Source organism: Habropoda laboriosa, unplaced genomic scaffold (assembly GCF_001263275.1).
Source record: "Habropoda laboriosa isolate 0110345459 unplaced genomic scaffold, ASM126327v1 scaffold486, whole genome shotgun sequence".
NCBI classification, from domain to species: Eukaryota; Metazoa; Arthropoda; class Insecta; order Hymenoptera; family Apidae; genus Habropoda; species Habropoda laboriosa.
This window is the reverse complement of record NW_017100724.1, coordinates 416,299-439,694: the sequence shown is the minus strand read 5'-3', so window position 1 is coordinate 439,694 and position 23,396 is coordinate 416,299. Positions and strand designations below refer to the sequence as shown.

Below are 23,396 nucleotides of genomic sequence, written 5' to 3'. Positions count from 1 at the left end.
AGGAAAATTTTCTTATATTTTTATCGTATACATGTTACACGCTACAGGAAATGTCATTAATTGGATGGTAGTGTAACGGGAAATTCCTGCTTCTGAGAAACCCGCGTGCATTAATAGCAGGAAAACCAATTAGTGCGTTTTTACGATCAGCAGACATATTTCCCTGTCTCACATTGCGAGCAGTATTGCAGGGAAACCTTGATATATGAATCCCTATCGATCAGTTCTTTTCAATTCTCCAAAGCCATTGCAATCAAAAAAAAAAAAAAAGGGAAAAACAAAGGGAAAAAAGAAAGAGAAAAGGATAAATGGAACAGGGCTGATTTATCATGCCATCAAACTTCCACACATAAATCGCATTTTGAATTGTTCTATCTCGAACTGCATTTTATTTTCACGCGTTGCTCACGGTATTTTCCTCTGAGTGTACTTCGGATCCTTCAAAAGGCGGTCAGCGACAAAAGTAAAGAGTGGAAAAATTTCAAAGGGCCTACGGTTGAGATAGTGGGAAGCCATGGCATGAAAAGCTTGTTCGGTTCAGGCGGTAGCGACAAAAAAAAAAAAAAAGAGAGAGAAAGAACGAGAGCATGGGCAGATACGTGGAGGAACGAGAATATTAGGAGCGTAACCTGACTCTTTAGAAATCTCTCTGGATGTTATTACAGCGTTTCTATCGCCAGTCTTGTTAAATCATATTTGAAAAAATTGAATAAATTTGCAGAAACCAATGCGACGAGTGTAATTCATTTTTACACTGTGAATATTTTTAGGTAAATAATGTAATGAAATTTCAAGTCTGAGCAGAAAATCAGTAGATATACTGTTAACCCTTTTTAACAGAAATTGAGGAAAATTTAAACTTCTTCAATTTCGCAAATTTTAAGTTTTCTAAAATTTAAGCTTCAGTTTTAAAAATTTTATGTTTCCTAATTTATTTTTTCCAATTTTCTAAGCTTTAAGTTTCTTTATTTTTTAAAATTTTAAGTTTCCCAAAATTTAAGTTTTTTCAATGTCCTGAATTTTTTAACACGAACTTCTGAGCCGATGTAAGAATAAATTTGTTAATTATACATTTGGATTTTTATTTTTGCTTTTAGCTGCACACCATCACCATCACCACCATGAAGGCACAGTTAAATCTGCTCACTGCAGCAGCGAGCCCAGATTGACTGACAACGATATCAGTCCTGGGCTGAGGAGACGGGGAAGTAGAAGAGGACAAAGTATGCACCACAGTCATCACAGAAAGAGCAATGCATTTTTGGACGTTCCTGACACTTCGTCTCAGATGCCGCAGAGGGAAGATGGCGAAGACGAGGACAGTTATAGGCTCAGAAGCTTCAGTCTCACCAGCAAGGGTAAGTTTCTTTTTTTTAACCAAACATGATTTCCTACAGTGAAATTTCAAACTTTTTCTCAGAAAACATAAATAATATTATTTTCATTCGAAGAAATATGTTAACAAAGAGTACGCTTTGCTATTGTTGATAGAAGACAATCATGTGTTTGTACGATCTAATTTTAGTTGACTAAACAAAACAATGAAGCTATACGTAGAAAGGTGTAAAATTAGAACTGTTACAGTGGTATGTTTGCATCTATTTTATACAACAATCTCTCAATTCTGAAAATTATTGGCACAAAACACTGTGGTTGCATAAACACACACATTTCATGCAGTTTCTATTCCACTTGCGATAAAAAATTAACGAAACTATCGCAGAAAAGAAAGAGACAATGTAATTTCCTTACTAAAATAAATAAAATCACCCTTAAAAGGAAATTTGAAAGATATGCAAGAATATAGAATACAGAATTCTAATCATCTGAATTTCTTAAATTACATACCATCTTAAACACCAAATTACACAAACTAACATATACATTTTTTCTCAAAAAGTTATCAGATTTAACTGCTTCCACGATAAAAACAAAAATAAACACCAAAATATACAATTAATAAATTTATTCCCAAATAAATTCAAAACTACCTATAAAAAAAAATTGAAAATTGGAAAAACACCTTTCCGACTCTTTGTATCCGTATTTGAATCCGTATCACAACATGTTCACATCGATACATGTTCTGGTCCAGTACCTTGGAATACCTCTGTACACTCGTTGAAACTGTTCCGGACGGACAAAGATGTTTCGATTCCGTGACGATTTCTGGCCCGGTTGCCCGTTCCCCCTATCCGACGGATCGTTTTCCACCCTTAGCCCTCCAGAGATCACCTTCGAACGATTCCTATCAGCTTTTTCGGGGGCCTCGTTGCCGGGGCTCGGTATTCTGCTTCGAAATTCGTCTTCGGTGCTCCGGCCTGCGCGCCTGTCGAGAGAAGCCGTGCCAGAAATACACGGTGTTTCGCGGTAGCCAGAGAAAGAGGGACCGGCGGAGGGCTTTAGAGAAGGAGACGGTAGAGGCGAGATAAGCGAAAATAGAGTATCTATAGTTGTGACGTCGTACGACTTCCTCGAACCGGTTGCTTCGCCACGCGAGTTTTCAGAGCCAACGAACGCGCGTGAAAGTCGTTTACTCGTTAATGCCCCGTCCGTGCTCTCGATTCCAACGAGATTTTCGGATCCGTGTAAATGCACCGGCGGATCGAGAAAAGCCCTGTCTGACGCTCACCACGTGCACCCGGGCTAGTATAGCGCTCGCAAACGAATCACTCCAGACAGTTCTTTTCTCCGAGGAGAGAAAAATGATTTCAGTTAATCCTTGTTTTTAGCTGTTCGAACATGGAGAAAAAGTTTCGCTCTAATTTTATTCGGGATATTTTAACGTCGTTTTTTGGGGGGAATTTATAAGCAGGCTTTTGGGACGATTTTTTAGAAAAATGATAAAAACTGTTTCATTTCAATAGTTTCTGTTTTAACCCTTATGTCAATAACCGGGTATCCGGCTACCATTTTGCATAATTCTCACTTAAAATATTTGATCTTCCAGGTAAAAGATCGAAATATCCGGCCAGATCCTTGTTATTTCGCACATTTCTTATCCGCGTTTGCCTCAAATTTAGAATTTTGTTACCAGAAAACTACTAAAATTGGACGACAAAGTAGACGACACTTCTGGTTATTGACACAAGGGTTAAAGAAGATCGGTGAAAATTGTGTTTGAAATTGAAGGTTTTTATGTTGTCCTAGTAAATTAGGTAACCAAGTTTTCATTGAGGAACTGACAAAAAAATACAGAAGTGCGTTTAACTCAAAACGTGTTCTTTCTGAAGTAACCGATTCAATTTATGAGCTGGATGGTTGCACAGTAGAATACACCGTCCTTTGATCAGACATTATAGGTACAAGAGATTTCACGATACTTGTTAGTCACGCATATCGTCCAACTACGTGTACAAATTTTCTCGTGAAAACTTTCAACGAAGCTCATTCGCGAACCTTTCGTTTTCCGTGCTTATTTGTCGGTTTACCGAAATTTTTCTTCAATTTTAGAATTGCTTCGTGTATTTTACAAATATCCTTCTCCGTTCTGTAATTTTGTATTTCGATACTTAATTTCCACTTTTATACGTCTCTCAGTTACCTCTATTTGCCTTGTCAGTTCTTTCGCGCGCAATTTGCGAGATTTCCGTTTCACTATGAATTCCGCGCAATAAATCGCGGGGAAATCCACGGAGAGATCTGAAAATATTTCGTGGTGCCTCGAGCCATCGAAAGTAATCGTTAGCGAGGAAAGGGTTAGGTTCGATGTTTTTTGAGACGCCTGATTCATCTTCAGCCCGATATTCGACCATGCTATTTTATCTCTCGGCTGGCAGGGATCTCTATGAAAACATTCGATTCACGTGATCACGAATATTTGTTGTTCCTTCTGTCTTCTCTCTCGCTACGTTGCTACTCCATCCTGGACTTCTGCTGCGAATGATTGTTTTACAAATTTTCGCCCGTTTCGAATATTATCATTTCTATCCGGTGAAAATCGTCTCGACGTTATTCTGCACTTTTCATTATGGAAATTCTCGTTCGAAGTACGCCGAGCTAATAGTTCTGTTTGATCAAAATACAGCTACCGAGACCTACTTCAAGTTCTCTGTAAATTAATTCACACAATTAATAACCGTTCGAGCAATTCTTCTTTCGTATAACTATAAAATACAAATCACAGAAAAATAATTTCCTAAATACTGTTTAAAGCACAAAATATGAAAATATGAATGTTGTTCTAATATTTAAACGAAAAAAAAACTTAAAATTATTCTGTATTATAAAATACAGAATTAAATAAAAATAAAATACTTAAATTTAAACGAAGTAGAAAATGCAACACGCCGAAAAATCGTCAAACTTTTCCAAGAACAAAGTATCAAAAGAAATTCGAATTAGTCCATACTCCCGGAAGTACGTGTCCAAGAATCGCCGTTTATAGCTAGAATGCCAGAACCAAAGGAAAACCCACCCTCCCCGTGCATTTAGGAATAAAGATCAAAGGTAAATAATCGAGAACTAGATGTTTAGTGTGGGTTTACGGGAAATGCAGTTCGGTGTCTTTAATCTGATCGCGTTTCCTGACTTCTCGTCGAACAATTTCCGGGAAACGATCGTTCGAGAAGATGACATTTGCCTTCCGGGTGTGCACCACGCTTCACCTACGAGAGTATCGCTGCTAAGTTTATCGGGTGTACTACTTGGTCCGCTCGCGAAATGAATATTTCTCACTGAAATCTCATTTCGTGGATCTTTCTAGCGTAGAGATCAATTATGCTAGGCGCTGCTACACCTTCCGACGACGTTTATTTGAACGTGGATAAGGTTAATCGCGGAACGCGCGTGCAAACGTAATTGCAATTTTCACGGTGAATTATGCGGAGTATAAAAATACACGTTCTCGTGATCAAAAAGCTCGAGCAATTACCTTCGAGTGTTAAATCGCCGCTTTTAACCGTGTAAATGACTAACTTCCAACAGAATTCTTATTCGTCTCGCGTCTTTCTTCTCCTACAAGTTCATTATCTTTGTGGTAGAAGATCGATAGATCTTTGCCTTGATTACACTTTCTTCTGAAGGTCTTCAAGATTGTTCGCGCTTTCTTCGGTTAACAGAGCAAGTGCTATTTTAAAATAGTCGTTTAATTCGATACTGTGCTTGTTCAAAGGTGAGTAAAAAAGCAGGTGCTAGAGTCTCACGTGAAAAGCTGAAAGTAATATCGAACGGTCTGAAATGATAGCTTATTAAAACTATATCGCACTTATAGTTTGTCATTTTTCTACTACATTTGCACTCCACGATAAAATAAGGAGAATTAAGATCTGTCTACTGGCTCAAGAAACATTTAGACTGACAAAATTGTGGAAATGGTGGTTTATAAAAAGTATATTCTACTTATAGTTCGTAATGATAACGATAAAGTAAACGGGATTAAGATCTGTCTACTAGCTGAAGGAAGGCTTAGAATGATAAAATAATATTCCACTCCTCGTAAGTTTATGTCAGGGCTTAATTATGCCGCAAGCACAACTAACACGCGAACATACTAATTAAAGTACATACCTATCTCCGCAAGTCAGTCCGTGTTCGTTAATTAAAACTGCCATATTTTTCCACGTTTGTCACTCGTTCGTTTATAATCTACCGCTTTAAACCTCCACCCGCGCTCTTCTTTCTTCAAACATGACGTGCTTTTAATTTCGTTGAAATACAATAACAACAGAGGACTGAGAAAAATCTTCGTATCGCGCAAAACCGTGTTACCTTCAGGTCACTTGTAATCACTGTGCAATTTCGTATCGTCTATCGGAATTGGACAAAAAATTTGGGGGAAAAAAGTGGACTACGCTCGGAGCTTTTATAAGGATGATCTCATTATTATTTCTTCGAATGTTTCTTTTCATCGAGGTCGAATTAATTTCCAAGAAATTCACCGGTTCTCCGCGAGTTGTTCCACGTATACGTAAACACGAATCTCGTGGGTTGCACGACGATAGACGAACGAGTCGTTATTTCTCGTTAATCAAGCTGGCACCAACGCAGGATAGATCGCGTAATATCGCCGGCCAATAACTTCGGCCAAATCCTCCTGCAATTAGTGTCAATGGAATTACCGATGAAACACCACGCTGAATCATTCGATACTTAAAACTGCCGAGTCGAATCGCGGCGTGCTGCGCGTAACTCCACGCAACCGGCATTTCCCGATGAATTTATTATAGCGAAAACGATCTGACTATAAACCCAGGAGGAAATGAATTTTTGGTACGAATCGACGATAATTTGTGTTAAATTTATTCGTAAAATGATTCTTGTCGAACACTGATTATTTGTATTTATGAAATATTTTTGTTGTTCCTTTACGTTTTTATCACTCGTATCTTTTTCCCGATTTGGTAACTTCATTTTCCTTACTTCTACTTCCCCTTATATTTTTATTTCCAATTTATTTTCATTTTGCTTTTTAATTCTATTTTGTAAGTACGTTATTAGTTGAAAACTTTTAATTTACGAAATACAGTAATTCGAAGAAAATTAAGAAATTTATATTGATGGAAAGATTCTGTTAGTGAAAATTCGACAGGAGTAGGATAAGGCGGGTGCAACGAAACTTTCGGCTATTAGCGTGCTCTATTCCGACGTTCAATATTTTTCCACATTCTGCACATAACGCTCTTAATTCCCTCTACCCTCTTACACCCCATATTCCTCGCATACTTCAAATTAGACGTACATCTTCTCACAGTCCTAGCACGTACACATCAATTTCCCCTTCCCATTCTACACCAACCATTTTTCACGTCCATTAAACAATCACGAGGCATAAATTGCCGTGGAATTTTTCTTATCGATTTTTGGCTCACTACCAATCACGCGATAAATCAGCGATCGAAGGTTGCGCTATTGCGTCGAACAGTTCGATGTTTCCGGTTCGAGGAACCATTGGATCGTTTGTCAAAAATTGGCTGTCTAACAAATTGGATCGGACTTAAGCGTTCGAGGCTAACATCCGATGACGCAGTGGCGTCTCTCCCTTTCTATCGCGAAAATAAAACACACACATTGTTTATTTTCTTTTTATTTTTTCTCCCCTCGAACCTCGAACGAGGTTCTCGCGATTCGTCGTGGAAGACCAAGGGAACTCTCGAGGAAAAATTATTCGACACTGTTCAGCCAGTCTGAGAGAGAGAGAGAGAGAGATTTTGCCGTAGATGAATCAGATTCGACCACCTGTTACAACGCATCTCCTGATACGCTGCCAGTACCATTTTGTTTATCGCGATACTTCATTGTTGTTTCGGATCGTGTCGGCAATCGTGTTATTTATACGTCGTTTGTGCAATTAAAGCTGCCCGTCGTTAACAAAGACGGACGCAAACAAGTTTCCCCAGCGACGAGCCACTCTGTGATTGTTAATTGGCGCGAGGTGGAAATTCGCGTGTTTAACAAGTTGGTCAATCGCGAGTAATTTCAAGCGAGGGGATTTGCAAGTATTTGTTCAATTTGTTCCACTTCGTTCGAATATCGCGCGATAAATTTTACAGAAGAATTGCTCTGTATAATTAGAGCGATCGAAGATGTTAGGGGGGATGTTTTGTATGCTGGCTGGAAAATTGGGCATATTTTTAGTAATAAAAATACTTTGAAAAATCTGTTTGAAATTATACTGGTATTTTGTTTTGAATTTTTTTCAGGACAACTTTTAGAACTTTGTTCTGCGTACCTAAAATTATCAGTGTAATTAATAAAGAAGAAGAACGTTCGAGCTTTTGTCTTCGAGTATTTAAGCATCCCCTTAATGTCACGACACGTTTCCAAAAATAAAGTTGCCTGCAACAAAGGGCATTGTAAATAAATTGATGGTCACTAGTGGCAAGGTATGTCTTATATCGTTAAAAATTTTAAAGATTAGTTCACGTGAAAAATAGGAATAGTCAGTGAAAGCTTTGAAAGTCCGCTTTGCTCTTTTCTAAAGCACCATTTACGTGAAAATTCTACCAGATTAAGTATTTCTTCAGCAGTTCGTTAAAAAGTCGTCAGAAACGAGAAAATTGAAAGAGCAAACGTTATGGAGATTAATAAAATAATCAGGCTCGTTGTTCTCGTTTTACATCAATTCGTTAAGTACGGCTAGGTAATATCGTTTGATAGGATCCTGTCGGTTTCGCTTATTTTCAAGTATAAAGGACCTTTAAAATGAAACTGTGAGACACTTGGTGAAACCAATAAGTTTCGTCCATGTCTGCAACTTTTCGGAGATCCTTCTTCAGTGGTTCAATTTAATTTCTCTACTCTGAACGATGACATCGATAAAATTGCATCGACTTCTCATTACTCGTTTCCATTTTGTCAGTTTCGTTGATTCTTACGAAATTGAACCTTCTTTCAGGATTACGACGGTGTCTTCTTATTCGAAAATATCGTGTTTTATGTCAAATTTTGTAATTTTACAAGTTTACGCTTATTTAAAATAATTTTTCGAACTTTCGATGCAATTTAGAGTTCTATTTGATTAGGGTTTACAATTTCAAACAGAACGCTATGCTTTTCCGGTGCAACGGAACCATTATTGTCGTCCCCTAAATTGAATTCAATTATGTCTCTTATCGCGTACAAAAGAATGAGAACACGAGAGAGAAGATCGCTGGCTGCGGTTTAATGGAACCGCTGCATTATTAAAGGTCTCAGTCAGTTCGATCGTGAAATGATCGTGTAAGTAAACGACGTTCCTATATGTATAGTCGATGGAACTGATATTGCGAAGTCATAAATTAAAGCTTCAATCACCGACACCAATCGATATATCTCCACGTCATTTTCAAATTAACATTTAAAAAAAATAATTCTAGCTCCTGTGACTTTTTTTTATTTCTCAAAATTAAAAATCATCCAAAATGTCGTCATTTTTATACAGTTAAAAACGTTCAAAAGGTTCTGATCGACCAAACGAATGCCCCAAAAAATATGAATACTTCCAACATTGCTCTAAGAAATGTGAAAAATGTTTCTACCGCTCTATCACTTCCCAAAGGTACTATTTTAAACGTTGATCACTTCAATTCTCAAAAAAGTAACCTATAAAAACCTCTACAGATACAGTGTCATTATTTTCGAAACAGACCGCATATAGCGCAACGAAAGAACCAATTCCGAGTTGACATCAGACAGTCCTAAACGCATCTCGAGCTCCTTATCTCCACGAAACTGCAGTTTCGACGCTCGTATCACGTGTACTTGGACGCTCGAACGATTTTACGATCTCGCTGTATTGCTTCCACCGACTATACCTTGTCCGGCAATGTCGAGGCTAGGTATCGAGCGTTCGCCTCGTCGCACGCCTAACTGCAGTCTGCCAGGATATTCGTAGGGTCAACGAACAGGATGGAGATAGAGTTCAGGCTCGATGTATGTAGGTAAACATAACGACCCCGCTAACGTTTCGTCACCACAGAATAGTAAATAATATTGATTCGCGACGCCACACGTTCGACGCTCGCTATATACGCCCCCTTTTCCTTCATTATTCCCGTCGAGCGGCGTCGCTTACCCCCGACGAAACAAAAAAAAAAAAAACATATTCCGATATTTCGCCGCGGCCGCCTAAAGGGTTATCGATAAAACTGCCGGTGAAAGAGTAAAGTCGATTATTAGCCGGTCTACGTATCTGGGACATCGCATTTTGTTTCGCTAAAATTCCTCTCTTCCCCTTGTTCAAGCTGCTTCTCCTACTAAATCCAGCGATCAGATTGGTTCGAGTGGTTAATTACAATTTTATCATTAGCTAGTATTCTTCTTTTTTCTTTTTTTTTGGCATGCAGTGGTGTTCGTTTAGTAATAGTATTGTAAATTTGAGGGAGAATCGAGAAATACGAAGAATTAAGACGAATTCAGGAGAAAAGTAAACGATATTGCGTACACGTTTCAATTCTATGCATATCGCATCAGGGGTAGGCACGAATCTCTGAAAAATTTATGAAGGTTATGCTCAACTACGCCGACATTCGAGCAATATTTATACGTCTATATACATACTTGATTATAATCCACTGTTATGGTCAAACATACAGACCATCTGGATCACATATTCATATCCCGTAATAACGTTTCGAGGATCTTCTAAAATATAGACATACCTCAAGACAGACAGACCTAAAATCTAGCAAATGACAATATTTAAAAAAAAAGAAAAAAACACCGACAGAATTATGTTTTAACGAGCAATTCGCAATATTTTTTAGCGAATGTATTCGAAAGAAAAGGTGAACACCTAAATGGCGGCGAATAATTTTCGTTGAAAAATTTGCAACGATGAAAATCAAAGGAAGAAAAACTGTGCAATATCATCGACGTCGCGTTCATCAAAGGGGAATCGATCGCTATCAGCAACAGGTCACCCCTTGTTTTTCATTATTTCTCCTCACTCTCTGCTACCAGTCATATTATACTGGACGTTCGCTCTGGCGAATGTTTCAGATGAGCGTGCTCGACGGGATAGAGGAGGGTGAATCATAGGGAGGGGAAACACCCCTCATAAAACGAACGGTGCACAGCTATAAAGTCATGGAAGATCGTGGATCGATGCCGGGTGTATTTGTATTCGCAACCCGTCCGTCTGTCATTCCCCCCTAGTCATTCGTCTATTTTATTCAATCTGTCCATCGGGCATTATGTTTCCTGCCATATCCGAAGATCACTTCTGCTCCGTCAATTTCCAAGAAACTTCCCTTTACTTCTTATTTTTCAAGGGTGTAGCAGAAATTCGCGATATTTTCGTCCTTTCCTTTCTAGGTCAATATTCTGTCCAATTTCTAGGTTAGGTAGTTCTACTTCAATTACTTTTGTAGGGATGACCGAGCGTGAGTGCGTTGTTTGTATGAATGCGTTGTCTGTGTGAATGCGTGAGGGTCTATGGCCGGAGCGGTAAGGACCGGCGTGCCAGGTCGAGTGTTTGGGATAGCGCGAAAGATATTGAACGAATGTTTAGTTTTAGTAATCAGGCGAGGAGTGCGTGAGTGCGTGTGTGTTTTCTTCTAACGAAAAGTGTGCATGTATGCAAGATGACATTAGGGCGAATGCGAGGGAGCGAAAGGCAGTATGAATCCAGCGATTGATTGAGCGACATCCTTAGCGTAGCACCTAGCAATATAAAGTATTAATAAATATAGTATAGTCAAAAGTCCGTTCGAGTTTACATAAATCCTCACATAAATCCCCTACACTTCTAATAACGTTATTTCAACATCAGAAGAATACAAGGGAAAAGCCAACAGATATGAAGAAATGTAGAAATGAGATTGCATTGCATTATTTTCATAGTTAATTTAAATACGGCAAGTCGTAATTAATTACACAGGTAAATGAAAAGCTAATTTCACTGGAAAATTAACGTTTCAAAAATTACACTGGGAAAATTACAGAAGCATAGAATTTTTAACATTTCACAGTTCCTTTCTCCTGCAAAATTTTAGTTTATGGATTCTGTTGATCCTTTTCCTTGGATCCTTCATCTGCGATATTTAAATTGTGCAAGAAATTGGAATTTTTTTGCTTTTTTGTAAATTTCATTTTCCAAAGAAGTGAATAAGTAAGAATGGTAAAGTGTTCGGCGATGACGATATCATCGCGAGGCGAAAGTTACACCGGCCGTTAAAAAGCGTGTGCAGAAATAAGCCGTGTCAGGTCTGGTGTCTGATATAACAACGGCTATACAGTAGTTACGAACACGTGTATACGTAAGTACAGTGAAATGTTGAGCTACACCGGTGTCTTGGAGAAGGGGTCATGTTTATTTTCATTCTTTATTCATCGTCCACCCTGTTAAATATTTCCTCGTCTTCGGGTCGCTGTCCCCTTCGCGTCGATGACGCTTCTCATTAAACATTCCACCGCAGCTCTTAATCAATTCCAACCTTCCGTTGCGCTGAAATATTTATTAAGCGCATAACTGACCTTTTGTGTACGGTGCAGTTCGGAAAATTAACAATTTTACACTGCCTCTTTAACATTTCTGTTGTTGACGACGAGTCGTTGGAAAAGTAGGTCTCTTCTTTTTTTTAATTAAATCGATTATTTATTCGTGAATTTGATAGAATTTTATCGTATTTTTGTTAAAAATTATTTTTGAAGTAGAGTGATGTTTGCTATGGATAAGGCGAATTGATTTATTTTTAATCAACGGGCAATTGGGATTAAAAAATTTACCGGTTTACTGGTTAAAAGGTTGACTGAAAATTAGCGTTTTATACTTAGTTGATTTTGTAACAATTACGGAAAATAAAAAAGGAAATGCAGTTTTTAAATTTAGCAAACACTTCGTGGGTAACTATAGACTTAGCGAGTGGTGAATGACTATAGTCACCGTTTGTAACAAAAGGGTTTTTTTAATTTGGATACCATTTAAATTCTCATTTTGAAGCTTGAAAAGAATTTTATAAATTTTCATCTAAATGAATTAAAACGAAAAACTTTGTGTTATGAAGTTATCCTTTAAAACTATAGTAACAATCCTCAAGCAGCGATTATAAAGAATATAAATATCTATTAAATCGTTAATTACTAATTATTTGAATATAATATTATATCTGTGGTTCCTTGTTCTCGCCTGTTTAATTACGTTTCACGATGAAATTACGGCTGATATTTAATTAAAATTAAACCAATGAACGTTCTGCCGTCACGCGGTTGTACTTTTCCCTGTCAGGCCTGTGCTGATGGATAGCCGGCGATATAACGATTTGTTGACATTGCCACGGTGCAGAAAATATACCACGTATGCAGGTGTATTTTCTGTCATAAACACTTCGATGAAATTGCCGGTCCTGCAATATATTTATAATCGCGGCGAGCATGCTTCACGTGGCTATGAATAACGTCCCTTATTTTTCTATCTATGCGTAACGATCTTTAATATTTTGTTAATGTCGCTTTTATTTTCTCAGCTGTAGCCTGATCGACTGTCAGAGTTTGCTTTTCACGCAAACCGAGGATTTATCGTCGCATTGTACCTTCGATCGTTCGATTAATCACCCAAACTGAGATATTTTGTTTCTTCCTGTATCGTTCGTTAAGCTTTCTAGATTTACATTGAGAAAATAATTTTCTTATTTCATAGTGTGTTCTACAATTGTTAATCTTTCTGTATTTCTTTGGAAATTCAGAGATTTCCTTGGAATTTTTAAGAATTTCTTGGAATTTATATTTCTTTGGAATTTCCATTTCTTTGGAAATTTCAATTTTATGGAAATCCCATTTCTTTGGAAACTCCATTTCTTTGGGATTTCCATTTCTTTGGAATTTCCATTCTCGCGGTGATTCCAATTTTATGGAAATTCCAATTCTGTGGAAATCCTGTTTCTTTGGAAATTCCATTTTTTGGGATTTCCATTCCTTTGCCATTTCCATTTTCGCGGAGATTCCAATTCTGTGGAAATCCCATTCCTTGAAAAATTCCAATCCCATTATTTCCAAAGAAATACAACAGAATCCCTGCCTTTGTAACAACTCAACCTTTATCTCTCACAATATTATTCGAATTTCATACTTCTCACGAAATTCCCACGAATTTCCTCTTTGTGTACTCACTTCCCCGTTCGATTTCCAAGGACCAGCGAACGGGGTTGCAATCAAGTGTCGGCAAACGGCGTCCACCGTGTTCGTCAAGTTGATCATTTCACAGTTTCCTCGGAATCGCGGTTCAAGGTTTGCACTTGGGACAGAGAGAAACGCGTCACGGTATAAATCATCGAATGCGTCCGCCACGGTAATGAAAGTTAATGAAAGGGACCCGGTGGGCTCCGAGCCTCGAAATAGATTTCGTTTTAAAAATAAACGATGGACCCCTGGCGGCCGACGTTGGTTAAAGGAAAATCCGTGTTTACTAACAACGGAGCAAGGGCTGACACTTTGCCACACGGAAAATTATTAATTACAGGCATGGCTAGCCGAGTGAAATAAAATGAAAATTTCTTTCAGGGTTCAACGAGCATTTCTCTCCCCTCTCTCTCTCTCTCTCTCTCTCTCTCTGTCCCGAACAACCGAGCTACCATTCTCGTACACGGCCAACAATATATCGTGTGAGTTCGTTTAACCGGTGTAAGTCACACAACGTGTCTGCAGGGTATTGCGTTTCAAAGTAATGTTGTAAACCGCTCTAAAAATATGGCTCGAAAGATGACGCCGCTCAACCCTTTTTCCTCCAGCCTCGATTGGTCCCGTGACTCGTCGCTTCACCAGATTTTTCACGTATTAAAATTTCAGTACCGTGGACTGTTTGCCTCTTTACCCTGAGAAACAACCTGTTCTTATTTACATTTCGTCGTTCCAATGGTAAACTTGCGGAACTTTAAATGCCGAATTTTTTGCGGAGAGAAGAAAATTGTTTCGTGAAAATCGATTAACTCAAAATCACCTTTGCACTGATTTCATTTATCAGCCGTGGTATTTATATTTATTTATTTTTTCGTTTCGAAGTGGTTTAAGGAAGCTGAATTTGTTATTTACCTTACGCTTCCCAGATTTATATTAGGGAAATAATTCTCCGGGAAGAAAAGTGGTTAAAGTTAAGGAAAATGTTTGAAAGTTCAGGTATTTGCCACGATAACGTTATTTACACCGGACTAAAGATCAACTTCCATTCTATTGTTATCGCAACAACAACAAGCATTATTGATTAACGGGGAGAGGATTATCTTTCCTGTTGATAATGTTGACCAACGTGTTTCTCGTTTGATGTTGCAGAAACTAAACGACCTTCAATATAAAATTCTGCTTCGTGATTTTCATTATTGGATGTTTTTTAAATAGCTTTTCAGGGGATCATTTATCATTATATATATAGCACGGCGAATAAGGAAGTGCATTTATATTTGAATTTCGAGAAAGATCTTCAAAATGTAGGATTATTTAAAAAAGAAAACAAGTATAAGTTATATTTAAATTTGTTTCGTTCGAATAATTCTACCCATCTTTTGTAGATCAAATATATTTATCAAGTTTATAAAAAAAATCTTTTCAAAAAGCAACACTTCACCCTTATTCTTCTGCTGTCGCTACATATTTATACATTTTGCGAGAATAATTTGTTTGCAAATATGCTATTTATAATTTTAATGCAATCTGAAATATTTAGATCTTCAACATTTAGTCTACAACCTTAAAACTCGCAATTTCTCAATATTTTTAAATGGTTATGCTTTAACGTCCATCCTAGCGAAGGCCGGTAGAATCACTTAATTAGAGTTTTTTGCCGCTTGTGCCTTTCGCGCTCAATAGCTTAAGAACATGCCATAAACCACGGGTTTTCCGAAGGGTACAATTGTCTGTAACGGTCCGCTGGCCGATGAGTCACCCGGAGGAATTTCCCGAATTATTATAAACATTTGGTTACCCCTTGGGATCTTCTCCCACTCCACCAGGGTAAAGCGCGCTAAGGGCGCACTGGAAGGAGTTGGCGAGAAAATTAGGCACGTTGATTGGCGATGAATACTAGAAAATATTCACCAATCAGCGTATTTTTCAAGAACCACCGCTCTCGAGGGCGAAGACGAGCTCTCGAGAAGTCAGAATCATTACTCTGAGTCAGAGCAAAAACATCTATCAGTCAAACTAGTCACTTAGTTTTTACATACAATAAAAATTACACAAAGTTAGAAAGGCAACACGCATTTGTCCATTTTTAATCAGTCGGCTCAGTGCGACAGCACACACGGGCTACATTAATACAAATCAACAGGTTATGAATAATAGTAGATCGTTAAACGTTTTCCAAATAAACTATTTTCACGAATCCTTCAATTTTCATGCGGCACACACAAATATGCAACGAATATATTTCTTCTAAATAACTTGAGAACGAAAGGGTTAAAACACGAAACTTCCTACTCTCAAGCAACCCAAGAAACGAAGATTTCAAGAATCTACCCGGAATTATACTTTCGCCTGTTAAAACGAAGTAACAAAATCATCACTTAAAAATTTCCTCTAAACTGTTGAAAGATCTCTCTAACAGCTATCTTGCGCTCGATTAATCGTGTCCTGTCGTCGGCCAATTTTCTCGTCGGACTTGTCGATCTTCGAGCCGTTTTGCCGCTCAAAGCGATCCCTACACTTTGGGGTACACAAAGGCGCGGCAGCGAAATTGCGACTCGTGTTCTTCTGCGTGGTACGAAGGCGACGAAAGCTGCTTGCCTCGAACTGGTAATCAGCGCGTCCCACAGATACCCGGGATCTTCGTCTAAATAACCCCTCTTCTCTCTCTCCCTATTTCTCCGGCGACAGGAAGAGTGGAGAGAATGAATATGCACTTCTTTTTCTGCACGTGGCCAAAGGCGACGCGATACGATCCGCGGCGGAGAATCCGCGGACAATGAATGGGAATAAGGTATTACGCGTTGGAGAACAAAGGGACGCGGCTGCGGCTCGAGGCTGCCAACGATACCTACGTATTTCAATCAGACATCGAACGCTTTTCGTAGATGTTGCACGGCAAGGACAATGAAGTGCTCTGTCTCTTTCTCTCCCTGGGGATGACTCGCGGAAACTTCGTGGAGACTGTGGATACTTGCGCAGAGAGGCTTTCAGATGGTTCCAGGATTTTTTGGTTGGAAGTGGATTGAGTTGAAACAATTTTATAATTTTCGCGTTGATTGGTGGAACAATTTTTATTGTTCGTACGAATATACAGGGTGTTATTAAATTGGTTTGTTAAAATTCGACTTGGAGAGACTTTTTAGTTTGGAAGTGGATCGAGTTAAAACAATTCTATAGCTTTGGTGTTGATTGGTGGAAATTATTGGCAGTAATGAAGATGTACTTGTAGAATAATTTTTATTTTGTTTTGTCACCTGATTGGCGGTACAATTTGGGGATGATTTGTTGAAATTCGACACGGAGAGACTTTCAGGCAATTCTAGACTTTTTAATGTGAAAGTGGATGAAATTAGAACAGTTCCAAAGTGTTTTAGTATTGTTTGATGGAAATTATTGGCAATAACGAAGACGTATTTGTGGAACAATTTTTATTGCTCATACGAGTGTACAGGGTGTCACCAAACTGATGTGAATTTGCATGAAAAAGTAAGTTGAAAATGTAGAGTAAAATTTTTTCACACGAAGCTTCGTTTTCGAATAAATCGTTTAACCCTCTATGGGCCGAATATTTTTCTTGAGTGTAAAAGAATTTATGTAACGTAAAATTAGCAAATATCGACCTATAAATACAGAATAACAGTGAATTCAGCAGTTTCGACAATTTTATCATAACGAATACATATTGTAACTTTGAAGTAACAACGGTTATCAAGAAAGTTACTGGTTAATAAGGAGACTGTTGGATTATAAGGAGAAATGAGTATGTGTCTGTGTAATAGTAACGGCAAAAATAATCAACATACTGAAGCAGATTAATATAAATAAATATATATATAGAAATAACATAGTAACCATCTGTTTAGTATGGGTGACGCTGATACGTTTTTTTTTTTCTCAGCGTCTTGTCTATGTTTGTTTGATTGATTGCATAGCGACGTGCCTTCCTCGCGTATCAAAATAAAGAAGATTCATAATTAAAATAATATCTTTTAATTTATTACCATAATTCTAACAGAGACATTGTACAACAAGACGTTTATGCCATTTTGTGGAAGAAAGTTCAATTATTTAATAAAATATCGATATATTAGTATGTGACTTGAAAGTTACACGGGCCCATAGAGGGTTAAAAAATTAATCGTAGATTTGTTATAGATTAAGCTCCCTATGGAAAAATATGACTTTACACTTTCAATTTATTTTTTCACGTAGATTCACACTGCAGAACGAGTAAAATTTCCTTCTTGAATAGGATGAATTTTCATTTTTAATTAGAATTTGGGAAACTTGGAATAGCATTTTACCAATAGCAATTGTTGTATCGTAGAGTACTAAAATTCGCAAAGAAACTAATAATTCTTATTTGGCTCTCTGTTCTAATTTTTTAAAGAGAATTCATCAATTATTTATTCTAGAGTAAAAATGTATCACTTTCTCTGCAATACAAACCCTTAGAACACTCCAACGTCATTTTATAAATTTTTCACATTAAAGATCTTTCAACTTCGAAATTTCACATCAGCAACTTACGACTCGTAACTTTTCCATTTACAAACCGTAACTTTTCACTCCGCGATTCCCCTATCTTCAAGCATTCGCATTTTCACATCAGAAACTGCCCGACCATACACTTTTTGCAAAAATTTCAAGCGTTGGAAAGCCACGTCTAAAAATACGTGTGCTTCAGCAGGCCAAATTGCGAGCGCATTGTGAAGTGACCGTGCGATATTGTTTCGTGAAATCTACGCTGGAATTAGGTCGTGAAACCGCTTTTGTTCGTTAAGAAACGGTTTCGTCAAATCACTTCGTTCAGAGGTTGTCTCTATTTTTAAATCACGTCGCGACCGGCCGAATGGAAATTCGATCAATTTCGGGGGAGAATAACCACGGCATTCGATAAACGAACGATAAAACGGAAAGTCGTCAAAACAGAAACCGGCGGCAGTCGTAGCCTAAAATTTCGACGAGTGATAAAAAATACAGGTGAATAAACATGCCAGTTAATGACAAGCGATAACGAACGAGGAAGAAGAAGAAAGTTCCACACTGGGAACTCGGTTGAAAGTAAATCATAAATGAGTAATTGCCGTTTGATTGGAAATAGAAAATGCGCAACATCGTCGAGGTTATTCACGGTGAATATATTTCGAATAATGAAGAAATTGTCGAAACAATTGACTGAAGGAAAAAAACTGAAATGTATCGGTAAACGATAGGCGAGCAACAAACAGCGGGCAGAAAAAGAGCGGAGGAAATTGCTCTCTGTTGAGGAGAAAAGTCGAGCAATTGCTTGTTCATTAATTCAATAAGAAGACACTAGCTGTAATTTGACAGTCAACGCGTTGCACGTTTAAATTGCGTTATAAATGTAAAACGTTGCACGAGAAATGATTCGGTAAAGTAACGTAGATATTACGTCGTTAATATACACGATTGGAAATGATTATCGCCAGTTCAATTGTTATATTCGCTTCGTCGTTTGTTTCGTCGTTTTTTCATCGACAATCTCTCGACAATTAACTTCCATCGAAATTCTTCCCCGTTCTTTCCTCTGAACGCTCTGTCGGTAATCAATAGCGGCTATTAACGGACCCATTTGTGGAGAAGAAAAGAAAAGGTTGCAACAAAGACGTCGAAAGACAAAGAGATCGAGGATTCAACGCGGAATTGTAACTATCGAGGGAAATCCTAGGGACTTGGATTTTTTACACTCGTGGGAATTGTCAGTGGTTAGGTTTTCGTTACGTTGTAGCAGTAGTTCACGATTGAACTACACAACGGATGTTGGTTCCATTTAGTTTTCTCCATATTGGGTGTACAAAGTTGAAGTCTGATCCCTGCAACCACCAAGGGTCGGACTTTTATTCTATTGTCACTAGGATCCAAGTAGAACTTGGATTCTACCAATATTGGAAGTAAGTTAGAGTTCAATTTCACGACTGAGATTAAGTGGAACTACTGGAACTAAGTTAGATTCGAATTTCAACGAAACAAATTTGCGAGTCAAGAGGATTTTCAAATTTATCGTGATTCGAATGAAGAGTTGCTTTGAATTCAGCATCGTTGAAGTCGAGTAAAATTAGGATTTCGCTAATATTAGAATCAACAGAATTGAAATTTCATCAGGTTCCATATTCAAACTGGAATCCAGCGATATTCAGGTGTCGGAATGAAATTGAACGAAAATGAAATTCCATCATGAATATCAACTTACGTTAAGCTGAAAACAAAATTGAACCTAATTCATGGACGAAGTTAAATTTCGACTGTACCGTCATTGTAACGAATCTCGACATGGATTCCAGCATCGCTGACATTAAATTGGGGTTGGATTCCATCGCCCAGAGGGAACAAGTTGGACTTTGAAGTGCACCAACCACGAGGACGAGATCGAAGTTGGCTTTTACCATCTCGAGGATGAAATTGAACAGAGAATTGTGTAGCGAGAGTCATAATGGCAAGGGAACAGTGTTTAACGAGGCGCCTAACCGTGCTAAAGCGGAGGTATGATAAATTATATCGCGTCCCGTTTAATTCCAACTTCGACGAAAAGGCATTGGGAAGTTAAAGCGAGCAGCAATTAGAAATTGAGACAAGAAGCGAAGAAAAAGTTCGAATTAAAACTGTCACGTTCTCGTAGACGCGCTAATTGCACGCAGGAATCGTTTGAGAAAAAATTTTGAACTAAATTTATATGTAACAAATTAAAATACATTTACTTAGTTATTCGGTAGAAATAACTTTGAGAGATTTTATCGAAGGGAGACGGAATAAGGGGTTTACCATACGAAAACAGGTAACCCAATAGGATTTTCTTTGAAATTAATTTTGTTCCAATTCGTCTTACGGTGCAAACAAATTCAATCAGTCCACAGGATGGAAGTTACGTTCATTTAAATAACTTGTTTGCTCTGGATCGTCTCACGTTCCAATCCAATCGAACGAGAGACTATCGAGAGGTGTTTGCGAAAAAAGGAAGGGGGAGCAAGAAGAAACGAAGGGAATAGTAATGAAATTTTAAAGGACAAGTCCTGGAAAACATCTGCTATCTGTCCACAACAGGATATTTTGGGGATTCTGAAAAATTTCACGCTTTTTCCTTTCGATCCTTGAGATGCAACAAAATAATTCCATCGTTACTGCTGAATATCCCCACAGTGAAGCTAAACGAAATAAAACATTTGTAGCACAGTTTATTTCGTTCGTTCCGGGATAAAATTTGCACGAAGTGGGTTGTAACCGAGAGCCTCGAATTCGACATCAATTGGGGGAAAAAAGCGATTGAAAATTAGAGGAGAAATAAGCTTCTGTTAGTTTCCATAAATCGTTCAATTTATATTTGACAAAAATGTCACTAAAAGGAAAATTATTATTTAATTTCAGTTCAGACCTAAAGTATATCAATTACACCTGATTTATGAGATACGATATCGATGATTCGCAGAGTACACGATATCAATGATTTATCAATTAATAACAATTCTCGTGTCTGTCACGAGATTCGGTAATTAAAGTGTTTAACGCACGAAATTTAATAGCGGAGATTTCCGTGTTGCGAATTGATTCATTAATCACATTGCCTGGTTAATTTACGGTGCCACCGTTGTTAACCCCTCGTGATTCAAGGTTCCAGGATACCTTTACACAACCTCGTTTAGATCAATATCGAGTGCGAGAGTTTCTTAACCGACTTGGATCGTTGCTATCACATTCTCTGATCTTCGCAGACGTAATCGAAAATTTATGCCCCGAAATTATCGACATTAAGTTCCAGAAATCTGGGTTGTAAGTGTTAAGTTTCACCGTTTCAACTTTCACAAGCTGAGCTATTTTTGTTAACTACGTCTCAAGTGTACCTACATAAGTTTTTCTCACTATTTGTACTGTTACTTAAAGAAACTTATGTTCAACTGTGAAAGAAAGGATTTTCTATTGTGTAAGAAAAAAAAACCTAAGTTCCTCAAATTTTGAGGAATAAGATAGAAAAAAGATAGTGGAGTATTATCTCTCCTTAAAACTGGCATTCGTTTGAGAGATTTTCTCTGCATTTCATCCTATCAGACACACGCCCCGTTTGCTATTTGTTCTTCCACCGAACATGTTCGAACTTCGAAGAATACGAGCATGAACACAATACCGCTGTCCACCCATGCGTAAACCAGTATCACTTGACAGCGAATTCTAGGCTGCAGTTATCAAAACACTTGCCCTACGTCCCAATGCGTCCACAGGTTTTAACGATTCACCAAGAATTTCCGTTATTTTCACATTGAATTTCGCACGTCTGTTCGACTAAAAAAGAATTTTCTGTATCAGTCGTAATACAATTAGTCTCAAAGTTACGACTATTAATGCAAGAAGTAGATTTATCAAGTGCATTTAAAATTAAAATTGAAATTCTTCGATGTGTATGCGTGTTATATTGATTTTTATGGTCCACGTGTTACAAGTGATTGTTAAATAAAAATTTATTAAATTATACCATTACAAAATTGAAATTCTGCATTGTGTACATGCGTTATATCCTTTCGTTCTTTAGTTTCAATGTTAAGAATGCTTGCCGAATAAAAATTTATTAAGTAAAATTATTATAAAATGGAAATTCTGCAATGTGTCCACGTGCTACATCTTCTTTTTTTTTTTGGTTTTAATATTAAGAATGGTTGTTAACTGAAAATTTATTCAACGACATTATCATAAAATTGAACATCGGTCTTCGCAGCATCGATGTTAAGAATTGTTATAATCGTACGATAGAATGTAGTTTATTTTAAGCACTTGATATGAGTTATTCATAGCGCCAGACTAGTTGCACACCGACTATTTGTAGAAAGTATTTCTGTTTTAAACGCGACATATAGACCGTCTCGATAGATATACGGATTCTTAATGAACACGATAGTTCGTTGAAAAGAAGTGACAATGTTTTTCCCCCGAATTTAATTCTCACAATCACGTCCTACTTAACATTTCCTTAATTTCACCCTGTATCCTTCCAAAATTCGCGTCTTTCTCGCTGCACGTGAAAATCTACAATTCTTGCGTACACGAATTGTCAATTAAACTTCCGCATGCTGTCCGAATAACGTGGCTCGTTAAAATCGCGCACGGTCATAGATCGCTGGAACACTTGGAAAATTGCTTACGCGTTTTAGCTTGTAACGGCTGATTGAAACGCCACGCGTCAAATAAAGCTCGCCTCGTAAAGCTTTACGGTTCTCCACGTCTCGTTCTACGCGGACGCAATCGAGTGATCGGTTTCGCATCAAGGAAGAAAGTGTCACGCAATTTCCCACAAATAAACCCCTCCAAAGTCACTTTGGCCTCACTCTTTCACGTTGTCAGAGGCCAACGACACACTTTTTCCTCCTCTTCCCGTCGATCGAGCTTTTCTTTTCAATCGTTTGCTAATTTAAAATTCAATTTTCTGTAATACTTCGCGGATAAGCTACGAAGTGATGGAAATTTATAAATTTTCTGTGATAATTTTTAACCAAATTCCTTTCTTATTTTGCAAGAGTAACGTCGGAAATGAGGACTCCTGCGGAGAAAATTGGTCTCGAGATTGGTGGAATAACTGTAAGGGAAAGTAATTTTAACGTAAGATTCCTTGGAATTTCATTCGTAGCCAATATCTTCGAGTCCAAGGTTTTCTCATCGACGCGCTTCAATTCCTTCGTTTGGAGGAAGATGCGGGGAATCGTCTCAAGGTTTCAACCCCTAATTCCAGCGCCACAAAAGGCGTATATTCGTGAACGTCGCAGACAGTTTCGTGCATTTTGCGTAGCAGAACAACTCCGGCTTGTACGAACCTGATACGAATGTGGAAAATTTTTGGCAAGCATTGATTCTTCTTTTCACGT

The 23,396-nt window shown here is 37.9% G+C and overlaps 1 protein-coding gene across 1 annotated transcript in view; it reads left to right on the top strand.

Moving 5' to 3' along the window:
* The window catches only part of LOC108577056 (GTP-binding protein RAD), an 80,746-nt gene that overhangs the window by 5,896 nt on the left and 51,454 nt on the right, over positions 1-23,396 (top strand). Inside the window, exon 2 of the mRNA XM_017940151.1 lies at positions 1,098-1,358. Within this exon, the coding sequence (XP_017795640.1) occupies positions 1,098-1,358 (261 nt within the window). The remainder of the gene's footprint in view (positions 1-1,097; positions 1,359-23,396) is intronic.